At 48.4% G+C, this 23,263-nt stretch overlaps 12 protein-coding genes; 7 read left to right on the plus strand and 5 right to left on the minus strand.

Moving 5' to 3' along the window:
- Positions 1 to 53: 53 nt before the first annotated feature.
- FFUJ_14799 (related to tol protein) lies at positions 54 to 2,366 on the plus strand (the record flags this gene model as incomplete). The annotated part of the gene is made up of 1 exon (XM_023576785.1): positions 54 to 2,366. The coding sequence occupies one exon, from the start codon at positions 54 to 56 to the stop codon at positions 2,364 to 2,366; it is 2,313 nt and encodes a 770-aa protein (XP_023429860.1).
- A 524-nt stretch (positions 2,367 to 2,890) lies between these two features.
- On the plus strand, positions 2,891 to 3,385 carry FFUJ_14800 (uncharacterized protein; the record flags this gene model as incomplete). The annotated part of the gene is made up of 1 exon (XM_023576786.1): positions 2,891 to 3,385. One exon carries the CDS (start codon positions 2,891 to 2,893, stop codon positions 3,383 to 3,385), a length of 495 nt encoding a protein of 164 aa, XP_023429861.1.
- Positions 3,386 to 3,557: 172 nt separating this feature from the next.
- FFUJ_14801 (uncharacterized protein) lies at positions 3,558 to 4,611 on the minus strand (the record flags this gene model as incomplete). XM_023576787.1 has 2 exons in its annotated part: positions 3,558 to 3,895; positions 3,960 to 4,611. The coding sequence occupies 2 exons, from the start codon at positions 4,609 to 4,611 to the stop codon at positions 3,558 to 3,560; spliced, it is 990 nt and encodes a 329-aa protein (XP_023429983.1).
- Positions 4,612 to 6,355: 1,744 nt separating this feature from the next.
- FFUJ_14802 (uncharacterized protein) lies at positions 6,356 to 8,471 on the plus strand (the record flags this gene model as incomplete). XM_023576788.1 has 4 exons in its annotated part: positions 6,356 to 7,145; positions 7,198 to 7,426; positions 7,487 to 8,305; positions 8,360 to 8,471. The coding sequence occupies 4 exons, from the start codon at positions 6,356 to 6,358 to the stop codon at positions 8,469 to 8,471; spliced, it is 1,950 nt and encodes a 649-aa protein (XP_023429862.1).
- Positions 8,472 to 8,613: 142 nt separating this feature from the next.
- Positions 8,614 to 10,222, minus strand: FFUJ_14803 (putative 3-polyprenyl-4-hydroxybenzoate decarboxylase; the record flags this gene model as incomplete). XM_023576789.1 has 3 exons in its annotated part: positions 8,614 to 9,153; positions 9,201 to 9,315; positions 9,366 to 10,222. 3 exons carry the CDS (start codon positions 10,220 to 10,222, stop codon positions 8,614 to 8,616), a joined length of 1,512 nt encoding a protein of 503 aa, XP_023429863.1.
- Positions 10,223 to 10,627: 405 nt separating this feature from the next.
- FFUJ_14804 (probable 3-octaprenyl-4-hydroxybenzoate carboxy-lyase) lies at positions 10,628 to 11,218 on the plus strand (the record flags this gene model as incomplete). Its single annotated transcript, XM_023576790.1, has 1 exon — positions 10,628 to 11,218. The coding sequence occupies one exon, from the start codon at positions 10,628 to 10,630 to the stop codon at positions 11,216 to 11,218; it is 591 nt and encodes a 196-aa protein (XP_023429864.1).
- A 1,448-nt stretch (positions 11,219 to 12,666) lies between these two features.
- Positions 12,667 to 13,743, plus strand: FFUJ_14805 (uncharacterized protein; the record flags this gene model as incomplete). Its single annotated transcript, XM_023576791.1, has 1 exon — positions 12,667 to 13,743. One exon carries the CDS (start codon positions 12,667 to 12,669, stop codon positions 13,741 to 13,743), a length of 1,077 nt encoding a protein of 358 aa, XP_023429865.1.
- Positions 13,744 to 13,852: 109 nt separating this feature from the next.
- On the plus strand, positions 13,853 to 14,494 carry FFUJ_14806 (uncharacterized protein; the record flags this gene model as incomplete). XM_023576792.1 has 2 exons in its annotated part: positions 13,853 to 14,097; positions 14,155 to 14,494. 2 exons carry the CDS (start codon positions 13,853 to 13,855, stop codon positions 14,492 to 14,494), a joined length of 585 nt encoding a protein of 194 aa, XP_023429984.1.
- Positions 14,495 to 15,595: 1,101 nt separating this feature from the next.
- FFUJ_14807 (uncharacterized protein) lies at positions 15,596 to 16,219 on the minus strand (the record flags this gene model as incomplete). The annotated part of the gene is made up of 1 exon (XM_023576793.1): positions 15,596 to 16,219. The coding sequence occupies one exon, from the start codon at positions 16,217 to 16,219 to the stop codon at positions 15,596 to 15,598; it is 624 nt and encodes a 207-aa protein (XP_023429866.1).
- Positions 16,220 to 16,975: 756 nt separating this feature from the next.
- On the plus strand, positions 16,976 to 18,823 carry FFUJ_14808 (uncharacterized protein; the record flags this gene model as incomplete). Its single annotated transcript, XM_023576794.1, has 1 exon — positions 16,976 to 18,823. The coding sequence occupies one exon, from the start codon at positions 16,976 to 16,978 to the stop codon at positions 18,821 to 18,823; it is 1,848 nt and encodes a 615-aa protein (XP_023429867.1).
- Positions 18,824 to 19,776: 953 nt separating this feature from the next.
- FFUJ_14809 (related to endo-1,4-beta-xylanase B) lies at positions 19,777 to 20,561 on the minus strand (the record flags this gene model as incomplete). XM_023576796.1 has 2 exons in its annotated part: positions 19,777 to 20,467; positions 20,524 to 20,561. 2 exons carry the CDS (start codon positions 20,559 to 20,561, stop codon positions 19,777 to 19,779), a joined length of 729 nt encoding a protein of 242 aa, XP_023429868.1.
- A 637-nt stretch (positions 20,562 to 21,198) lies between these two features.
- Positions 21,199 to 22,375, minus strand: FFUJ_14810 (uncharacterized protein; the record flags this gene model as incomplete). XM_023576797.1 has 2 exons in its annotated part: positions 21,199 to 22,143; positions 22,199 to 22,375. The coding sequence occupies 2 exons, from the start codon at positions 22,373 to 22,375 to the stop codon at positions 21,199 to 21,201; spliced, it is 1,122 nt and encodes a 373-aa protein (XP_023429869.1).
- Between the last annotated feature and the right edge of the window lie 888 nt (positions 22,376 to 23,263).

Consider the following 23,263-nt stretch of genomic DNA (forward strand, 5'->3'; position numbering starts at 1 on the left):
CTCAAATCACCGGATCACACGTAGCTCCAGCAAATCTACCCCATTCTTCCAATATGGAGCAGTCTCTATGCGATACCTGCGCCAGGATAAACATCGAAGAACTTGTCTCCAAGCAGGGTTTTGCACTACATAAGAACCTGCTCAATCTCTACAAGTCTCTGAGGACATGCCAACTGTGTCGCCATGCACTGGGTAGCTTGAAGCCTCTTTTACCGCTCAACTTAAGAAGCATACCTTGTCGTCATGCAATGAGACATCTGAGCTCGGAAAGCTCAAAATCCTCTCTTTCCGAATCGAATCAGAAGCTTCTCGCTACTCAGCAGGCTCGAGCCTTTTATGGACAACATGACCACACGAAACGCGGCTTGACCATAGTGGTTTCAGACGTCGACTGTGAAACTCCCAGCGAGCACGAACGAAGCATTCCCTGGCTTACGATGAGAACACTTCCTGGGGATCCTGCTCAGCGATCAGGCGCCGAGACCGCTCGACTACTACCAGAAAGCACCTCTAGCTTGACTTCAACTGTTCATGCTTTGGAGTGGCTCAAGGAATGCCTTTTGAGCAAAGATTGCTTTGAAGATTGTAAACACATTATTGACAATGATCTCCAAGAATGTCTCGCGAAGATGCATGGCAATAGTAAAGAATTGGAATCACTTTTTCTGTCAGAAGGACTTGATGTGTTGCTGCAGACAAAAGAGGCACGACGGTTGCAATTATGCGAGGACATCCAGTTCTTACACCAGCAAAGGAGCCTCTCGCGAGGCGACGCACTTGTTGAAGAAGAGCGCGCCGCGAGACTTGTTGAGATCATCGATACAGACCGAGGTACCAAGATCAAGATAACCCCGGGCTCAGTTGGATATTCGTCGTATGCCGCCTTGAGCTACAGATGGGGCGGCCTGGATGCTATCTGGCAAACTACCACCAAGAACCTCGGCATGCGCCTGACAGACTTCAATATTTCTGAGCTTCCCAAGACGCTGTCTGATACTGTTCAAGTTGTCAGAAATCTTGGCCTGAAATGGGTTTGGATCGACAGTCTCTGCATTGTTCAAGATGACAAGGAAGATTGGGCAAGGGAAGCCGTCAAGATGGCTTCCATTTACCAGAACGCCGTCGTCACTATCTCTGCTGACTCGAGCCAAGACGCCAAGGCAGGGTTACACAACGAGAGGTCTTCTTCCATTCTCAATGACAAGGACAGCATGAAGATCTGTAGCAAACTCTCAACCAACGAAGAAAGCTCGATCTTTCTGTTCCCAGATCAAGAGACAAGAATCGATCGCTCGGCTACCAATCTGCGAGATATAGGTGATCTTCTAAGCCACTGCGCGCTCCGTGACAGAGGATGGACGATGCAAGAGCGAATTCTGTCCCCGCGCATCATTCACTACGCCGAAGACCAACTCTATTGGGAGTGTTTACACGGGATCCACGAAAGCGAGGACGAGCTTTACTCAATAGGTCGTAATGTGAACATCGCAAAGATAGCGCATCGGATTAAATCTGCGGAGAACAAGGAAGCGAAGAAGAAAGAACTCAAGCAGATGCTGCGCTACTGGTATGTTCACCTTGTTGGGGGAGACTACTCGCATCGTTCTTTGACGTACATCGACGACAAACTACTCGCCATAAGTGGAATAGCCAAAGCCCTTGACAGCATTCACCCGTTTGGCTACATGGCCGGCCATTGGTGCGAAGACGATGATGAGCTCGTGAAAAGTCTTTGCTGGAAGCGCGGTGGACCAGGCAAGAAGGCGGCCAAGTATCGCGCGCCATCTTGGTCATGGGCCAGTCAAGATTCAGCAATTGATTATGGTCATTTCAACATAGTAGGGACTCTAGGTGACACGATCGTCGCAGAGCCTGTGGCTATGGAAGGTCAAAGCCCAGATGGCACTCCATTTGGTCGATACGATAACGGGTATCTTCAGATCAAAGCCATGGTCGGACACGGGAAATTATTCCCAAACTGCGGGCATGATTTCAGCAACTATCAACAGACTGGCGCTTTCGGTGCTTACACTGTCGATCCTCTGAAGGAGAGATGCGCGTTTCTGCTGCTCGATGGTGGAGAAACGTCTGATCTAGTCTGGCTAGACGAAAGCCAGGCAACTAAAGAGCCTATCACAGAGTCTATAGACGTTCAGGTCGTCATGCTTTCGGAGGTGGAATCTGAAGGAGAAGGGCCACGTCCTGGAGCTTGCTTGATCTGTACTTTGGACGAGAAGTACTACTTGACGAGGATTGGATTCACAGAGTCTCTGAAGTATTACAAAGAGGGACGGGATAAAGAGTCACCTCCGGTTTCTGGCCCGCGTCTTTGTGACAAGAAAGCCATTACTTTGACCTTAATCTAGTAGCGTAGGCATCTTGCAGCTTGCAGTCGGAGTGGCGGTGATTCGGCCGAGCTTCGGTCTTCTAATCTTGGCGCTCCGCAGGTGGACTTCCTCACGAAGCAAGAAAGCCTTTGACATTAAATCAGGACGCCACTATAAACCGTTCTAAGACCCTAGTGAGATATACTAAATCCACATAAGTCTTTCCATCACTTATATTAGATGTCCTCAAAAAAAAAATTAATATTTCTTTTTGCCTTCCTTTGGCCGTCCCTTCGTTGCCAGTCCGAACATTGTTCGTCCGCTCTGGGAGTCTTTCGGTCGAGACAGGGATTTTGCCAGGATCACCGGCTATTCACAAGTCCTAAGTCCGGCGGCGCCCTGTAGAGTATTTATATATGGTCATTCGTTAAGGATTTCCATACAATTGGCTTGGGATAAGTACATTGCAAGAACATAGCAGTTGACTACATATACGTCCCTCAAATGCCCTCCTCACCGCACGCGGACTCTTTACTCTTCTAACCCTCATCACTTCCACCGCCATGTCTTCTACAGACGAGCCTATGCCCGTGCTGGATATAGCGACTCTGATTGCGACCGCAACAGCGTACACCGATGTTTTTAGAACACTAGACACGGAAGCCCTGTCACGCATCCTCAGCGATGAGTATAGCCACAGATTTGCGCCAGCGTCGGCCAACCTTCCTGGGTCTATGGATCGCTATGGCTTGATCGCTCGACTGAATCAGGTCGGAGAGGTCATGTCTTCGTTCACCGTCAGCATCAAGCAGATGTGGCCCAATCCGTCGCTACGGCAGGTCCTCGTATGGGCAGCCTCTGAGACCAATTTTCATAGAAAATTGAGGGACAGCGATGATGAAGAAGAATGGACGAAGCGGGGAGAGTACATGTTTCTGATGACCATGAATGAGAGCGGGGAAAAGATTGCCGACGTACTCGAGTTTGTGGACAGTAAAGCTACAGAAGAGATTGTTGATATGGTGGGCACGCTGAAGAAGTCATCGCCTGGTACTTGAAGGAGGTGGCTGAGAGCTTAAATCAGCCGAGAGAACTTAGAAGGAGACAATGCCCCATGAAGCTTTGTGCAGCTTAGAGTGTATCAAAATACTGGGTATATGTATCCGGCTAGCAATGCTATGTGACTGTGAAATCCAAATCTATGTGAAAAGAAAGTTGCCTTGAGTCCAATCATACGCTTTCCTCCTGCGTCAAGGCCAACTCGTCCTTAGCTTTCAGCTTTTGCCGCTCACCGCGTCCCATCTGATATAGTCGAGAGGCTCCGTAGAGCTGGGTTGTGATCCACAATGAGAACACCAGGGGTGTAATGATGCGCCACTCGAGACCCCAGCGATGCCACGACCGGTTGAGGAGATATATCGTAACGGCGACCTCGGTTATAGCCCCTGTAACTTGCCATACACAGCACGTGTAGGCCATGCGGGACAGCAATAGAGTGTTGTGGCGCTTGATTCGCCACACGATCATCATGAGAAAGATGGGGAGCTCGACGATTACGTCGAATGTGCCTAGATAAAGAGACATTGTCAGAATATTTCGATTCGCGAGACTACAGAGCCTTGATTGACTAACCCCAGACCATGCACATGTAGAACTCCAGTGTAGCTTCGCGATGCTTGTCGTGATCGGCAAAAAGACTCAACGCTGTCTGTGTGATGACAAGTAGTCCAGTATGGTGCGCAATGCTGAGAGGACTCGCGAACTTGGTGCGAAAGCATATTTCGAAGATATAATATGAACTGTAGACTTCAGAAAGAACAAGCAGACTGTCTCCGATCGTGACAGAGCTGCCTTTGGTAAATGGTGTAGAGAATTTGGCGTCGCCGATGAGGAAGTACATCATAGGATAGCATCCACTGCAGAGAACGCAAAAAAGAATGATGCAGCCGACGTGGAAGTAGACAAAAGACCGCCGTCGCCTTTCATCTTTTGTTCGTTCGAATGTTTGGCAGATGTCTTTGTAAACAGCCGGCAGGATCCATCGCTCGAGGCAGTTGGTAAGGAGAACAATGCAGATGATGCTGGTAGCAAGTATTAAGGAGCCGTATGGTAGAAGGTGTGAAAGAGGGTTGTTTTCGATAGTTTGGATCTTGGGGACGAAAACCCGATGGGCATGATGGGCTGACTCAGACATTATAGCGAGTGGAGAATACAAACGAAAGCAATTAATTAAGCAAAAAGTGTACAGGAGAAATGAATTGTCAAACTGCGGAGAAGAGGCCATGATTCTGTATTTATCCTCGCATCATTCATTTGTGCCTCGCTGACGCAAAGTCGCCTACTAAAAGGAAAGTTGCGTTGCCCACGCGGCTCAAACCGACGAACGGAGTAAGGAGCAAACAAGCCCAATACGAGCAAGCCAGCGCTTCTCAAGCGAGGCAGAGCAGCAAATACTCAACACCCTGGGATTGGTTCTATCGTAGACGCCTCCATACGAAAAATGCCGAAATCCTTCTAGTCGCGGGCCTAGAAGCGCGTCTAGTCTCGTCAGTGGCCAACTCGTAAGATTCGGTCCGGGGTAGCTGAGGCGGAGCAGGACAGATTGCTCCACTTGGGCAAGCCGTGTTGCCGTGGGCAGATTACGCGGCTGCGGTTCCTCGGCAAGATGCGAGAATTAATTTGGTGCCTTGTTGCTTATACGTAAATAATAATGAATGGCGAGAAGGGGGGGTCTGTGCTTGAATACCTGACATCTCGTGAGAAAAGGGTCTTGTTCGGGATTGACAAGCCGATCAGGGGTTCGTTTTAGGCCAGGGCGTTTTTGAGTTTGTATCAGAAGGGATTTACACATGCATTTGGGGGGATAACACGGCAGCAGATGAGAGATGTTATATTTGGGTACAGAAATCTGACATGAGCAACACTCCAACCTTGACTCTCGTACACTGACATTCCCGACTTCACCTGTTTTTTCGGGGACTTCAGAATTGGGAATGGCCTCAATTGTCATGCTTAGACTCAGCCATTTGTAAGTACGCTTCGACCAATCTTTGGGTTTCTATAAGTTTAGTACAAACGGCTAAGATGGACTACAAGTCTTGGCTCTGAGCTTCTCTCAAAGCCAAGTCCAACACAATTGGGTCATCTGGGCTACCCCTAGAGCCTTAGATTATTGCATGCATGTTGAACCCTGCATTGTGTTTTGACCAGATGACGTGGCTTGATTTTCGCGAGAAACAGAGTGAAAGGGGACTAGCTTCAGAGCTACTAAGCTGTGCCGTAGCCGTTGATGAAATGGCGCACTTTGGGTTGAAGTTGTCGGCCCTTACTTGTCTTGTCTAGGAGCTGATTCTACGACGAGTAAGACGGCCCCATTTTCGGCGCTGAGCTTCCGATGCAACGGCACAGCTGCGGCATCACGGCATTGTTATAACCGGAATCTTCCTCCAGAACGTGCTTTTATTAGGATCTGCCTAGCAAAAATGAATCTTGGGGTTTCTCAAATGCCCATTTATACCCGATTAAGGGGGAAAGAGAACTTAAGGCGTTTAGTTCTAACGACAAAAAGACTTGAACAAGCTTGGTATAATTCAAGCTTTCAAGCTAGTCAATTATTTTTGACACTATGCTTCCAAGATCAGAAGAGTCTAGCGCCCTGGAGCCGGTATCCGTTAACTTGAACCTTGTTCTCGTATCCCAGGATAAAACAGCTGCGAGACAGTCATGAGATGTAGTGGTGAGAATACATATACAATTGTTTCCTTGTGTTTCAGCATGGACTTTTCGCTTGAAAACCTACGATTTCGCGATGTTTCAGTCGTTACTGAAAACCACCAACAGAATGATTGGGTGGCAGAGTTTGGTGCCTGAGGTTATAGGACTAGCGCGATGGATATCTCGAACTACAGGATCAAGCGAATCTTGCTTCAAGCACCTATACAGACTCTCGACTCAATGAATAGTCACCTTGAGTATAGCCGAATGATTTCTATATATACACTATTACTCTCAAAACAAGCAACTCTGCGATGAACGACTCCCCGCAACGAACTCCGAATATTCCGAGATACCCGAACGCGCCGAGAACGGAGGCTGCAGCAACTCAACCGCCAGATTTGAAGAGCATACTGCGCGTGCGGCAACTTGCGCGTATCAGGAAAGCATGTTTGCCTTGTAGAGAGAGAAAAGTGCGCTGTAATCATCAGCAGCCGTGCCAAACATGCATCAAGCGCCGTCACTCCGACCTCTGCTTCTACGACCAATCTCGGGCGTCATCAAGTCCAACTCCGCAACCTCGCCAACCAGAAGTACAGGCTATCACGGACTCGAGCCATGGTACCAACAATGCAACACAACCCAGACGCCCGGTCAGTCACGATGGTAGTGCATCTAACGCGAGTCCGTCCTTATTAGGTGACAACTCCATCATCTCAGTAGCACGACCAGATACTACTCAGCCTCATGCCAACAATGAGCGTCGCACCGCGTTTGAAACAGGGATTCTTCCTCTTCTCGGCATGGATGGCGCTTCCGATGGTGGACGTGGTACCCCTGCAGGAAGCTCAGAAACAATCTTCGCTGTTGACCAAGACATGATTTCTCTGTTTGGCTTCTATCGGGATCGAGTTCACTCTTTTCAGTTCGTCCTTGACGATCTCACTGAGATCGAGAAGCTCATATGTTCTCTCTTGAGTCATGAAGTTCAGACACAGCAGATCGACAATCATAGCCTTTGTCTTCTTCATGCTATAATGGCGGCTGGGGCGCAGTTCTCGGATTTACCCACTGCTATACGACTATCCAAGTCCAGTCAAAACTGTAAGCAGCAGTTCTCCACTTTCTGTCACTTACAGGCAACTGACCGCCTTAGTGCAATCTGCTCTCAAGTATCTGGGGTCCTTCGATCTGTTATGGAATCCTTCCAAGAGACTGATCCAAGCATTACTCATCCTTGGTCATGTTTTACAAAATAACATGAATCCTCGTGCAGCTTGGATCCTAGGTGGCACCACAGTTCGAGTCGCGCTATCCGTTGGTCTCCATCAGCCTATCAACCACTGTGCTCTCCGTCTCTCGCCTGCAGAAGCGCAGCAGTTAAGGTGAATCACTCAGCAAAGTACCGTTTGTCCTAGGAGTGCTGACGTATCCCTTATTCATAGGCTCGCGATTGTTTGGCAAGACGCGCTTCTCTCATTAGCGTTTGATAGACCCCCAGCTTCTCATGAGATGGACCTAGAGCCAGACCTCCCAGCTCTCGTATCCTTGGATCCATCTAGCCAGCCTCTTGACTACCGACAGGCTATGAACTGGCTATGTCATCTGAGCTTCAGACACCTTCCAAGACTTCCCCAGACAGAACCAGTCCGGGACTATAGCCGGCTCTTTCATGACTTTGACTTGTACGAGTCTTCTCTAGCTCCCCATCTGCAGGATTTGCAGCGATCTACCTCGATCCAAGAGCTACAAGAGCATTATAGCCTGATCGTCCACCGCTACTTTCTCCTCTCCACCCTCTGCCGTCCTGTACTGTCCTCGCAGAACAAAGGAAAATTTAGTGAAGAAGAATGTTCAACGATCTTGAACCGCTTTCAAGGTGCTTTGAAACAAAGTGTCCGTGCTTTCATCAAGCTACGCTCCATCTCGAATCTTGCAACTCGTTCATGGGCCTTCGTTCACAACGGTCTTGCCTCAGCACTCTTGTTGAGCTTTATCCGACAAGGCTCTGACGCTCAAGATCAAGACTCCCAAGAGATACTAGCTGAGCTAGTAAAAACGTTAACTGAGCGCAGCGACGATGTCGGACAGTTCTCTGCGGCGCACAAGAAAGCTCTCAGGGCGATTCAAGCTCTACAACGATCGTCAGTGGATGAGATCAGATGCCAAAGTGAGAACTCATCGCAAGAGCATCACCCAATAGCAGTTTCTTCGGAAAACATGCCTGTTCTACCAGAGCATTTTGGTAACACTCAGGAACAAAGGTTTGTGTTACAGCCCTCCCCACTGTTCAAAAGTACTGATATTCCTCCTTGCAGCATGGTTAGCTTGGATGATTGGCTTCGAGATTTTGACTTTGATGCGTTTTCTCCCCTTGAATCATACAATTTCATCATGTCGGACCAGGTGCCACAAGATTTTGGTCTCTAGGTCCCTACCTGTCCAACAAAGTCCGATGCCCTAAGAAGATGTACTAAGCTTATCACAGATGTTCTAATAAAACACTATTTTGTAATGACATCTATAAATATTCTAGTAATCTCTACAAGTCTCTTTGCTAGGATGGCCCAAATTACTTCGCGCTGTTGAAGCCCAAGGCTTGCCATCGGTTGCAAACCCTGTCTTTGATCTCCTCCGGAAACGAGTTTTCAAAGTCCGCTGCTTCCCAGTTCTTCCCGGTTGTATATTCGACTGGCAACAAGCAGTCGGAGACAACCTTGCCACCACGATTAGGCGCTCCATTACCATGCGACATGTATGGTATGAGTGGAAAGCCGGCAACGTCTTCAAAGACGTACTCATCCATTCCGGGGCGGCAACGAGTACAGAAAGCCCAGATCACATCCTTGAAATCGTACACATTGATGTCATCACCTACGATTACCAACCGATGAATCGTATAGCCGACCTTGTGATTGAAGATGATGTCTCCGATCTCACGGCAGAACTTCTCAGATGTTGTCTTCATCTCACGTAGCTTCTGGGTGTCGACCTGCAAAGCAACCCACGTAACTTGAGACTCGAATGGTGAGAAGGCTTCCTTGATAGGGAAACCTTTCGACTTGAGGAGAAAGCCGATCTCTGCAGCAGCAAGAGGGCCTATCATTGTATGCTACTGAAGTCAGTCACTATCTTCAAATCAAACCAGCTAATGCTTACAGTCTCGTCAGTCAGTCTTCCACAGTTGGAGACGGGCAGAATTGCATCTTTACGGTGCGTGATGAGATCTACCGTATACTTTGGCCAAGGGTGGGCATCGCCGGGAAACACGTAGCTAAGGTGACTGTCAGCACTGGAAGAAAATAGACAGCAATGTAGACTTACCCATGCATCTCTCCAAAAGGCCCCTCAGGTGCTGTATCCGTGATAGAGCATGTTCCTTCAAATACTATTTCCGAGTTGGCGGGTACATAGAGTCCATTGGTCTCGCACTTGACGACATCAAGGGATGACCCGACAAGCGAACCAATGTATTCAGCCTCAGACAATCCGTCAGGGAGGGGCATGCTCGATGCCATGATGGCAGCAGGAGGGACTCCAAAGGCCAAAGCCCAAGGCATATCGCGGCCTTCCTTCTTCCACATCTCGTGAATCTGGTAGAGGTGTTGCGGCTTGATCACCAATCCGGCAAGGTGGTTTCGGTCGTAGACCATTGCACGAGCAATAGACCAGTTTGTCCATTTTCCATCTGGGGATTGTACAATGTGCATTCCGTAAGTTTGAACGTATTTTCCACCATCTGATTGATGAAGCAGTGGTGCCGGGAGCTTAGTGAGGTCGAAGTGGTCCGGTGTCAAGATGTGCTCCTTGCAAGGACCAGTCTCAACAACAGTAGGGGGAATAGGAGGTGCTGTTTTGGCAGAGATCATCTTATCCAAGATAACCTTCATCGATGAGTCTGGAGGCAGTCCGAGATGTCTGGCAAGTCTGCCGTAGCGCTGCTTGGGGTCAGACCGAAGGGAGTTTGGTGCACCCAATAATCTCCAAAGGCCATTCTCATCTTGTCCCTTGAGCTTGTTGAACAAGGGAGCCTTATCATTAGTCTCAACAACCTTTCGAATAATTGCACCAACTTCAAGATGAGGGTCGCATTCTTCAGTAATTGAGACAAGGTCGCCGTCGGCTTCGAGAGCCTCAACGTAACTGCGGAAGTCCATATGAGGAAGAGATTTAGAAGCCATGATGGTAAGTCTTGCTGATTCTGGACTGATTTCAATAGCATAACTGATGGGCTTCAGCAATTCTTATATCTTCATTGAACTCATACTGTTTACTCAGTTCGTCGTATGACGCATGGTCGTCCGAGGCCCCGAGTCCACCGAGTCCGCATCTGCCGAGCCGCAACATCCGGGAATGTGGGCCCCGAAGGCACCGAGGATCCCCGAACTGAGCCTCAATGCTACCAAACTGACGGGTCTGATATGACAAGAGCTTCGTTTAAGAAGAGTCGCATGTCCCATCTGTTACTTCTGAGGACAATAACTATTATATCGCTTTTGGAAACCAGGAGCATTCTTCAATATATCGGTTACGCGCCAACTTATCTTCACACTTTACATTACAACTCAGCTCTTTCAGTGATCAACATGGGAGAGGCACCAAGAAAGAAGATTATTGTAGCCCTGACTGGCGCGACAGGAGCTGCCATCGGCATTCATGTTCTCTCAACACTTCGGAGGCTGAATGTTGAAACTCATCTCATCATCAGCAAATGGGCAGCCGAGACCATAAAATACGAAACAGACTACACACCAGCTTCAGTGAGAGCACTAGCAGATCACGTCTACAACCCAAATGACTTAGCCGCCCCAATTGCAAGCGGGTCTTGTCATGTTGATGGCATGATCGTCGTCCCCTGCTCCGTAAAAACGCTAGCAGCCATCAACGCCGGCATTTGCGATGACCTTATCACCCGCGCAGCAGATGTCTGCCTCAAAGAACGAAGGAGGCTAGTGTTGTCATTGAGAGAAACGCCGCTGAGTGAGATACACTTGCGGAACATGATGGAGGTGACAAGAGCCGGTGCGATTATTGCACCTCCTGTTGTCGGATTCTACACGAGACCAAGCTCAGTGGATGACATATTGAATCAGATGGTCGGTCGGTTATTGGATTTGTTTGGCCTGGAAGCTGGGAACTTTGAGAGGTGGGAGGGGATGACGAATGGGAAATCTTAAGTGCAGGTTTTGTTAGTTTTCGTGACTTTCTTTTATGAATAGATTCATGGCTCGGTGCGCACAGAATAGGCGACTTGGCAAATAGGTATAGACAAAATATGAGTTTTGATCAGAGTCCATGGTGAATCTCAGTGACAAGCGCAAGTGATTTGTTGAAAAGAGTATCAGAGATAGGCATAGGCTGTTACCACTGAATGAACACGGGATGGAGACAAGCGACACTGATGTTACAGCAGCATGATTCGCCCTTTGGAAGATCTGCGCGTAACCAACTTTACGCGTTCAACCTCGACGCGCATCTCGCGTTGCGCGTTGCACTTTGCAGCACAAGAAATTCAGTCTACAGAAGTTGAATAAGTAAATGTTATAAAATTGGTGCAGAGTATAGCCATAGGGTCTGATATACACAGGTATATTTCCGTGTCTTTTTATGTTCTTAGTGGTGTTTATCTACGTTTGATCAGGATTAATAGTCCGTGTGTAAGATTGCACAAGCATTTCACAATATCATGTATCAACCTTTGGATAATTACAGAAAACAGAAAACCACAAGGATATTAAAATATATCAACCACTGCATCTATAGCAAAGTCTGTCTATATCAGGTTCCGATGAAATTTACAGATTCAGAGTCTTCATCCAAATTCTGCAGGGTAACCCAGCGACAGAAGCACAGTTTATGAAATCATGTGCACTGTATGCTACACTGTAAGAAGGCGCTCGTTTGCGTTTCGGAACAACTGAACAGCCGAGCGCACAGACCACATCCTTTGAATCATTGAGCTTCCTCACTTCCAAACAGTGACAGTTTTAACCATTCTGCTGCTGCCTTTCTCTCGGTAGTTCGTCTTCTGAACAGTGATCAAAATCTCTATCTGTTCAAATATTCTTTCTCTAGTCGAGAGTTCCTTTGCTTTTCTCCCTCTTTGAGTATCGAAACGAGCTTGAACCATTACTGCTTCTATGGTCATGTGACTGCCCCACAATTTCTCCAGCGCCATTCGCATTCACGCTCTGGTCAAAGGCAGCATCATCGCCATCCTCACCCGACCGAAGGCACAACACCTATCAAGAGAAGCGCTCCGACTTGTTCTTGCAGCGTGCTGGAGTTCAAGTGGGTTCGCTGATCGAGATTTGCTCCTCGCCCGACCCTCGCGCCCCAACGATAAGCACATTCAGAGACCCGGTGAACCGTCACTGCAGACCGTTATAAAATTCCGACTTGTACCCATCGAACGTGCGCGGTGCGCCCTTCGTTGGAACAACCGGGGACTGTAGAAGGGACTTGGCTTGGACTCGCAGCGTTGCTGGAGCTCAAGCACGGTCTTGCAGCATTGCTGGAGACCACGGGTTGCCTGTTGACGGAGCCGGTCATCTCTGCTCGTGCCTCGTTGTTGACGGCGTCAAGGTACGTCTGATGCTCGCTGTGCTACTGATGGATTCCAGGAATGTCGTCTTCCACCTCGCCATGTCTTGACGTCGATGAGACTGCGCCCGCCGTTATTGAGTGGGAACACGATGGCGCAACCCACTGTTTCTCGAAGCCTGATCCAAAGATCGACAGCATCATGCTACGAATTCACCTGAGCGGATTGTGCGCAACTATCGAGCTGCGCTTTCCGATGAACTTGAAAGGAGTCGAGGGCATCTCAAATGTTGCCATCTCCATCGATCCCTCTTCCATCACATCGTTCGACTTGGCTTTTGCTTCAAAGGCACCGGGAACGGTACAAGAGAAGTTCAAGTGCCCTGTTGCATGCCTGAAGTTCCAAACAAACAAGAACGTTCGGCTCTTTGTTCCCACCGCTGCCAAAGAGCCGTTGGCCCCTAGCCGAACACAGTCAGGCAAGGTCTTGGATGCTCTTCGCATGCTCTCTGCCGCAACCTCATTCAGTATTTACGTCGATGCTACAAAGTTTTCCAAAGCCGAGCTTCAGTCCATCAGCGACGCCGTGAAACAAACTCGCTTTGCGCCTTCCCACGACAAGCATCCTTCTGCAAACACTGAGACCAAGGTCATCGATCTCTCCCCGGACGACGACGCACCGCCGGCCTATGACGAGACTGGGTCTCCACCACCAGCTCCCCCAATCAATGAGAGAAAGCGCCGCCGCATTAGCAGCCCGGACGAGGCACGAGATGAACTTGCTCAAATTTGGGCCGAGCTCAAGGCGCGGAATGAAAGGGATCGACTTGTTCACCAGGAACTCTCTGCCTTGAGACAAGAGAACAGCAACCTCAGAACAGATCTCGATCAGCTACGACAGCAAGTCACGACTTTTCGCGAGGATTTTAGCTCCCTGCAGCGTGATGTCGAACAGCTCCAAGGCCAGGACAAACACAGCGCTGATGTCCTGGAAGGCTACGATACGCGCCTGGTCGAGCTACGAGACGATCTAGAGGATCTGGATGCCAAGGTGGATTCCATCCAGGAGCACAGAGACGAAAATGGAGTAGCGCAGTCATTCCTCGACAAAGTTCGCAGTGATGTGTACGACGATATCGTTACACGTCTTACAAAATGAACGGGTCGAGTTATCGACTGTTGGTCAACAAACAACCGTACTCAGCATTCATTTCCTGATGTTTCGTACGCGACGCCGCTTCCGCCCAAAGTCATGCCAGCATCCCCTCATGGACTGTCTGTGTGGCGCTGGCCAAAGAAGGACTCATCGACGGATCTTCAGTCACCGCTGCTGTTATGAGCACTGTGATGGCATCTTCCTCACCCTCGATGGTTCTGTCTCCGACTGCGAAAACCACTGGGCGCCATGGCAGGGCTTGACTTGGCTGAATGCATCTATGCCACTCTGTTGTGATACTGGTAATGGCGCGCCTGGTCTGGAGGGCTCGCTTGCACCACACATGGACCTCACAATGTATGTCTTGACTTGCACCACAATAAATGTTGACACATCCTGACTAATTTTTTACAGAGTGATCATCCTTTACACGCCAACGAACCCAACCCAACCCGCGCTTCCTCACGGCCTCGCCAGAGTCGACGCCCAAACAGGCCGTAGCCTACATCCACGAGTCTCGGTCCCAATACCAGCGACGAACAACCTCGTCGCAATACATATTCTCGAGTCCGACATGACGACCGCAAGAGGTGGCTTGAAGGCATCGTCATGGGCGACACCATCTTGCCAAGCGGTTCCTTCGAGCATTACACGAACGATGCCGTGGCTGCCCAACTTGATGCTCCAATACGATCTATTAGCGTTGCACCTTGTCTTTTTGTTACAGAAAATCTTTTCGTATGGATACCCGTGAATGTTTGTATATAGTCTCAATTACAAGAACCGCAGCTACCCGCTTTCTGAACAATTTCCATCCTCCTTACCTACCCTGACTCCTTTTGATCAGCTGCTACCCATTTCTGTTCACGCCTACAAATCATCCCGCGGCGAATATCGCGCCCTATCAGAACCTACCCTTACTGAAGACCAGACGTCTCTAGAGGGATCAAGTGCGCAGGTTCTAGAGGACCAAAGCTACATTCTCCGACCAACGCTTTGATCGCAGGATTTTTGGTCAGCACCTTCTCGATTGTTCCGGGTCGTTGGCTTCACCATTGACCAAGTCTAGGCCAGGAGACCCATTATCGACAGTGATGCCTCAGGTCGTTCATTCACCTCATCGCCCCCTTCTTCGTAGCCGAAAGCAAACTTGCTACATGTACGACCTTTGCGCCTCCGCTTGTCTAGCTACATCGACTTGCTTGTGATGCATGCGCGACATGCCCGATCAGTGAGGGGTTCGGCCGCCCATTTTCCTCCCAACCATGCCTACAAACACAATGGCAGAAGGACAAAAAAAAAGGGTACAGCTACAACAGGCAAAAACATACAACAGCGGGGATTCGCTGGTCGTCACCGACCCAACTACTAATCCGCCCCTTACCAGCTTATCTATGGGAGAGCGGACGGGATCCCGAGTTCTCTGGTAGGTATGGTCGTATGTGGATGAAGTTGGTGTTCTTTTGGTTCATATCTACGGACTGGAAGTCGAGGATAAAGACGTAGGCTTGCCTGTGCCCGTGGACCTACAAAGCGAAACTTGGCTAAGCTCCCCCGAGGCTGTCAGCACACATTGTCTGTCTAGTCGTAGTAGCGCACAAGCACGCTCGACTTGGATTGATTGCTCCCGAACCTTTGTTGCACCAAGATGGAACATGTAGTAGATCAAGTCGACCCCGTGTTTCTAACTCCAATTCTATGAAGACTATCGCTAGCTTCGTAACAAACTCTTTCAGCGCCTTATTCCTCCAAAATATGCGGCTTCAGCCTTTGGATTGTCCGAAGTAGGAGTTCGTGGCTTGATCCCAATCGCCCAAAGAAAAATTCTTCCAAAGTCCTTGTGATACCCCCCTTATTAATCATCGCATTCATAACAGCCCGCCAGATCGAAGAAGTAAGAGCCGAGGTAGAAGGAAGGTGGATTCACCTGGGCCTGGGTGCCCGAGTACAGGTCGCAGCTTGTGCCATACGAGGCGAAGGACTTGCAACGACAGTCACTGGCACAGGCATCGGCGCAAGCCGCCTGGTTAGTTACTGTGGGTGAACCGATATGCCAAGACTCGTCGATCTGCCATGTTGCGACTTGGAATGGAATCGTACAAGCGCCGCTCTTTCCGATGACATGGGTGCAAGCGACTGTACATCCAGCCTCCGTTGTCGTCGTTGCCGCTGCTGTGGTAGTTTCAGCCGATGTTGTCGACTCAAAGACAGTGGTCGACAGCTCCTCTGTGATCGATAGGGCTGTAGTAGTCGATAGAGCCTCGGTGGTATCGGCGTCGGCAGTAGAGAGTGTCTCAGTGCTGGACGAAACACCCGCTGTAGTCTGTGTCTCAGTTGATGATAGTCCTTCTATCGTCGTGAATGCACTTGAGAACGAGATGATAGATGACGATGCCAGCGATGGCTTGCAGGGCCCGGCATAAACACCAGCCACAGCCAACGCTGTAACAATCAACGCGTTTAAAGATCGGGGAGCCATAGTGCCTAAGAATGACGTGAATGAATCAGGGTGACATGCTGCCAAACCGGCACTTTTTGTATTCCAGCCAGGGGCTGTTTTCTTTGACAGCCGGTAATTTCCTCAGCTCGGAGCCCGACTTGAATGAGGCTAGTGTTCTGCACCTGAATACTGCTAAAAGGCCAAGATACGAACATTGGTTCCAATAGTGTCTTCTAGCTCAGGTTTAGACGTTGTGTTTAACAGCCTAAGATAACGGCTAACCCGCGACAGTCAAACGCTGACAGCAGCCAGCCGAACCAAATTATCGGTAATGTTTGCGGTAGAACAGAATACCAATCTGATTGTTGTAAGACTGAACGTAAACAGGACTAGACTTACGACACTTTTTGAAAGGTGAGAAAGTTAAAGAGTGCTCGTGAGGCCTTCAGAAACATCAATCGATTAGTCTCATGAATATCTTCAGTCACCAAAACCACGGAAAACATAAATGGGATTGAAAATTATTGTTATGCAGCGCAATAAATTCCGTGTTCCAAAGATCCCGTTATACAGGTATTTGACCACAAACGTGGATGCAACTTGACGGGCTGCTTACTGGAAACTGCCGTGACCAGCCAATCATCATGATATATCTGGTTGCCAATGCGTCACTGTGTAACTAATTACCTTGTTTGTTGAAGATATGCAGCTTGCAAACCCCTCATCTCACCTTGACTGTTCCCACTTGCTTTTGCTGTCTCCAGAAACTTGACACCACAAACTCATATACGCAACATGGAAGGCGAACAGCTTCTTGAAAAACTATGGCGTGAACCTACAGAAGAGAAGCTGAAGTGCTTGCAATGTCAGAAGTCGTTCAAAGGGAGCCCTCTTATTCGTACATTTCGCATTGAGCAGGCAGGCTCGCGTCGCCTAGGTTCAAGCGCTGTTGTGTCTACGCCTCGAGGCGATATCATACTCTTCGACCGACATATGGACTGTGTAGTCAGCTCAAAGATCCTCTTCTCAGCAGTCTCCCATGTCTGGGATCCCAACATCTCAAAGGCACAGCAGCAACAAAAAACAGTACCAGAGACGCCAGAAGCAGCCCGTCGTGTTCTAGACATCTCGGCTAGAGTTTACAACGGAATCGGAAGACCTGGATACGAGGCCAGAGAGCTTTGGTTAGACTACATAAGCGTCCCTCAATGGTCTGATGCTCTGAGGGGTAATATCCTTCCCATCATGGATAAGCTCTTTAGCACAGCCGAGACAACTGTCCTGTACTTCGATGATGTGAGTCCGAATGTAGTAAACGAGCTCTACAAGGACAAGCGGACTCCAGAACGCCTCAGCTCAGTCATATCAGTCTGCAACTCCAAGTACTTCAAGCGCGTCTGGACTGCCATGGAGTTCATCAGAAGTGAGCGAGTCAGAATGATGATCAGCAACTATACTTACTTCCCCGACCTTGATGACCCTGCATTCCTCGGCCAGATCTTCAAGGCCTGGAAGGACGAGGTTCGCCAACATGAAAAGGTGCATGATCTTGAAAGAAAGGTCCGGATGGGTAAGAATCAAGTCCCATGGAGTCTCGGTACACTGAGACAGGCAAAGTTACTGAAGAGGATGAACTTTGCCATGGCAACTGCTCTGCTCTGCAAGAGAGGGTGCAGAGACCGAATGGACTTCCTCCATGCATTGAGAGGAATAGTTCGTGCAAGGTCCTTCATACCAAACAGTTCTGATTTTAAGACGGAGTACTATCGAATTGCGTGGGAATGCCTCAAAGTGGGGGACTACTCTCCGCTATTGATAACACCATTTATGGGAGCTATCGAAAGACGAGGTCCTGGCCACTGGTCTGAATTTGGCTACAGCGACGTTTTTACTTGGCAGTTGGGACAAGAAGTGCATCCGCCAGCACTGGGTAAGTACACAAAGTTTGACGATTCGGAGCGACGTGTTACTGTTCATGTGGAAGACATTGGAGCAGTTTCGATAGTCGGCAGACCAGAGCGCGGTTCGATGATACAAGCCTTCTCGTCTGCTGCAAAGCTAGCTTTGGAGATCGATGGACCGGATGTCAAAGATTTTATTACAGCCCTGGGAAGAACTCATACAGGGAGTGCATCTACTACTATGGAAATCCTGGAAGAGAAGAACGAAGTGAATCGTCTGCAGAGAGTTCTGAACAGACTTTACAACAGCCCGGAAGTTCCCACCTGGCCATTGGATGGCAAAGATAACATCAAATGGCTCGCAGACTTGCTTTCATTCTCCAAACTCAGACCCGGCGATGATCAAACTGTGCTGGGAGACAACTCAGCCAGATTCGGGACTATTCACTGCAGACCGTATGATTACACTGTTGGTATCACTTGTACAGGGTGTAATAGGATGTTTGCACACAAGGTTGGGAGTTTCGTCTTACCAACAGAGCTACGAAACGCGAGAGCTTATCGTATCCCTGGACTCAAGTATTTATGCTCCGAGAAGGACGGTTTAGCAATTTTGATTCAGGGGGATAGGATCGTTGGAAGAATGATATGGGCTACACCCGCTTGCTCATGTAGGAAGACAGAGGCGGTAACCCTGAGGATGCCAGAGTTTTTCTTGCCGAGCGCATTTTCGATCAACTAGTCGTATGAATGAAAGGCCAACCGGGAAAATGAGCGGATGGCGTGGGAAAAGGTATTCTAAGATTAGTATCCAACGTACGAATTTATGACTAGGTTTAGTATATGTTTTGATATATGGTCTAGAATGATTTAAGTAAGATACCACAAACTCATCATAAGAGTGTCCTAAAGTCAAATTGAGATTTAATCAGCATCGTAGTTTTTGAGACGTCTGTATATGTCATTGGCTCATTGCCATAATATCGGATGATTATTTGCAATTTGCAGTTGAAACTTGTGACTGAGATCTTAAATCAGCACAGACAACTTAGTCAGTGTTGCGACCTGCGTTAAACCTCTGAGAAGCTCACAAAGCTTTGATGCCTCGTAATAAGCTTCTGCACAGTGCTGGAATTTCTTATCGGCATTATAAGCCACGTTAGCAGCTCTGGTAGGGCAGCCTCTTATAGCCATAAAGATGATACCTGTCTCGGTAGTATCGATGGGCAATGGCGATGGACAATGATGCGGGACATTGATGATGTTTGGGAACTAAGCTCGAGACTTGTGCTAATTAAGCTATTAGCTATAACCCTCAATGACAAATACTACATTTATTTGTTAACAAACCCGACAGCGAAAAGAAAAAGAGACAATGATTTCCCCCAAAAAGCAGATTGTATTTTCGAGGGGATGCTGGCCAGCGTCTTTCATGTATAAGGAACTAGGAGAGAGAGATGCGAACCTGTGAACGAGTTGAGAATAGTACCAAAGCTCATTCAACCTTCTCCCATGTCTCCCTCTGCTGTAGGTATCACAGCTTAGAATATTATGATGAGATTTAGGATGGGGATGCTCTTAGTTTAGAATATGCCTAGGCCATAGGGCCATTTTTGGAGGTTTTATGTAAATCCACCAGATTGAACCTCGTGTTGTTGTGGCTTAATCAATACCTCGCACTAATTGGGACAAAACCTAGATCGAGTATTTGAGAAACCTTTCGAGCTCCGGCCTCCAGTCTCGCACAGGGTCATCCACACCCAGACCAATACCGTGTTTTCCGTCAGGCAATACCACTACCTGGACCTTTCGACCATGCTTAGCCATAGCATTTGCATAAAGATATGTATTCTGAACCGGGACGAGTTCGTCATTTGAAGTATGGAAGAGGAACGTCGGTGGGGTCTTGTCCGAAACCCGATTCTGCACGGACAGGCTTTCGATCTGTTTGCGGGTCGGGTTGTTTCCGAGCAAGTTATATCGTGAGTTCTCGTGAGTGTAGTCGTCCTCCATGGTGATAACCGGGTAGCTCAGAATACCAAAGTCGAGCTTTGCCTTCGGATTTGTAAGTGTTGTTCCTGCAAGATGGCCACCGGCTGAGAAGCCCATGATGCCCAACTTCTTGGTTCCAGGGCTCTGCTTTCTAATCATCTCGACAGCAGCCAGGGCTTCGTCCATAGGTGTCGGATACAGTGGCGGAGTTTTGATGCTGGCCGTTGTGTAGTTGAGAACCCATGCATCGATGCCAAGCGTGCTGAGGTACTCTGCCGGACCAAATCCTTCGTAGCTAATAGACATCACACTGTAGCCACCACCGGGGCATACTAGAACACCAACGCCAGTTGAGTTGGCGGCCAGAAAGGCTGTGAGTTGCTTGGGGTCGAGTCTAAGTTCAGTATTAGCACTAACGGCCCAAGATATAAGCTTGGGATTTGAACTGACTTCATCCTGATATTTGCGGTGTCAATCTGGTCTGACATGATAAAAGATCCTCTCAAAGGATTCAGTGGCTGTTTAAATACGAAACTTCAATTTATCCGGATCAGCAGATTCCGCCAGCATTAAACCCAGATGCCGTGGATGAATTCTGGAGAAACCGGCGGGGAAGCTTAAAACGTTACTTCGGACTGTCCTGACCCGATGGCATGGGTCGCAAGCTCATCTTTTCTGGGTATCAATGCCGAGGTCTCAAGGAATCTGGGGTAGAGTCCACCAATGAGAATAGTCAGTTGGTGGGAAAAGGATGATCTCCCGGATGAATGACATGGCTATAAGTCACCATCATGTCATACAGCCTTTATCTACGACGCCTATTATGTGCACAAGACTACCATTAAAGAATGGAAGGTCCTCAAGAAATAAGAAAACCAAAAGTTTAGAGGAGATTGCCAAAACAAACTCAGTAAAGCATCCCCTAAGCTTAGGCTAAATTACCTAAACATTTTCATCGCCTATAGCCAAGGTCCTGGGTCTTCTTGCCTCTCCTAGAGAAGGTTCCCGAGAGAAGACAAGATTATAAGAATTCAAGAAGGATATATTAATACTACATACTGGAACGACATTGCCGCTGTACCAATTCACCACCTGGCAAAGCTTTCGCGGAGCGGGGACTCGCATTTAGCCGAATAGACCTCGAGCATTAGTCGCTCGAATCGCGTTCGCCTTTCGAGGATCCGGGAATACCTCTGCAACATCCTTATCGAAAGCAGCAGCATACTTGGCAGCTTCTGACATTGGCGTGAAGACAGTGTCCGATCCCCAAACGATTCTGGTGTAATCAACCCATCGAAGCAGTGCAGGAATGGCGAAGTTGACAGGCCAAGGTCCGGCAAGGTCGAAGTAGAAGTTCTCAGAGAGGGTTTGCTTCATCGAAGCCTCTGTCAAATTGAGACCAGGGTAAAGAGCGCTGTAGGTGATAATGCGGTCCAGGGTTGGGATCAGACCACCGCCAGCATGGGACATGATCCACCTGAGGTTGGGGAATTTGGTCGGCATTGACGTGTAGAATAAATCGGCAAAGGTTCGCGCTGTCTCGAAAGGGAAGTCCAAGGTAGGAGCAGCAAATTGTCGCACGGCGACTGGCCGGTTGAGAGCCTGCCATTGTTGTTGCGAGATGGAGGGAGCGGCCTTGTCAATGTCGAAACGCATCTTGTTGAACTGAGTGCATGGGGTGGTAGGGTGCTCAAAGATAGTGACATTGAGCTCATTGAGCGCGTCGTAGATGGGCTCAAGATCACGATCGCCGAGATACAGTCCGTAATAGTTAGACATCATGACGATGCCATCGGGCTTCGGGTTGAGCTGCTTGAAGAGATAGTCAATCTCTTTCAAGGAGGCCTTGATGTCGGGCAGCGGAAGTGACGCAAAAAAGCCGAACTGCTTGGGGTACTTGGCCTTCACCTCAGATCCATACTGGTTGACTCGACGGGCCAACTTGATAGCTTTCTTGGTGGCATCCTTGGACGGAACATTGAGGTAGACTCCAGGGCTTGAGATTGACAAAATCGATTTCTCAATGTTGTTTTCCTTCATAAATTGCAGATGAGACTCGGCATCCCATTCCTACTGATATAAGCTTATGCCTATCTCATGAATAGGTTGTCAGTGCAGTACTCACGGGAGTAAAGGGCATGCCATCTGGACCAGGTACATGTCCAGCCTCTTTCGAGGCCTTGGCATAAAAATCGGGCACAAAATGAGCGTGAACGTCGATCTTGGCCGACTTTTGGGGTGAGGGAGTACTGCGGCAAGCAGCGACTGCCAAAGAGAAACTAAAGAGCGACAAGAACTTCATACTGAATAAACAAAGATAAAATGAGTGTCAAAAGGAGGATAAAAAAGAGTGTTGCCGGAAACGAGAAAAGCCGTTAGCAATGGCATCGTCACAATTATTTATTCATGTGTAACAATCTCGGGAGCCGAGAAAAGTTCAAACGTCTGTTCCAAGTGACAAAAAGACGTGAGCAAAGTAAGAATAATCCAGTACAGATTTAGTGAACCTTAAATTAGATATTTTTGGCACCGTCATTTAATGTCAGCAGTTTTCTTGCTCTGAGGAGTGCCCCATGGATCGAGTGGGAAGCTGGAAATTGGTATCAGCATCAGGGACGTGACAGAATCCTACGTTCCAACCCGACGATTGTCGGGCAAGGTTTCTCAATATGTACAGCGTGTTTTATTGGCTAGAATTCGAGATCATAAGCTCTAATGTTCCGTCAATGCGACTCTGTCTTTGAAACAGGGCGATGCTTGGACTGTGCCCTCAAATTACAGTGGGCTTCAGAGGATTTTCGCATCGTTTACTTCTTATCTTAGCGGTGCTTCCTTATCTAAACGACAAACCCCAGTCTCTCCAGCCATAAGACAGGGTGAGCAAGGAAGAAAACTTGGAACGTTGATCTTGAGTGATAGAGTAACTCAGGTAAACTTGGCCGATTAAAATAGATCTAGGCTAATAAATCTTTAAATCTGTTCCAAGAGCTGGATATTTTCTTCCTCCTTTAGGGCCGGTCAAAGGTCTATATGGAGTCAGGATAAGACCATAGGACCTCTGTAACTTTTATGTCCCGTGCAACGGTTCAATGCATCAACGGAATCTCACGACCCCAAGAAACAGACCGGGGGATAGAATAAGATGATCTCTTATAGATGGAATATCTGAAATTATGCAGATAATGACAAG

Source organism: Fusarium fujikuroi, chromosome FFUJ_chr04 (assembly GCF_900079805.1).
Source record: "Fusarium fujikuroi IMI 58289 draft genome, chromosome FFUJ_chr04".
Classification (NCBI taxonomy): Eukaryota; Fungi; Ascomycota; class Sordariomycetes; order Hypocreales; family Nectriaceae; genus Fusarium; species Fusarium fujikuroi.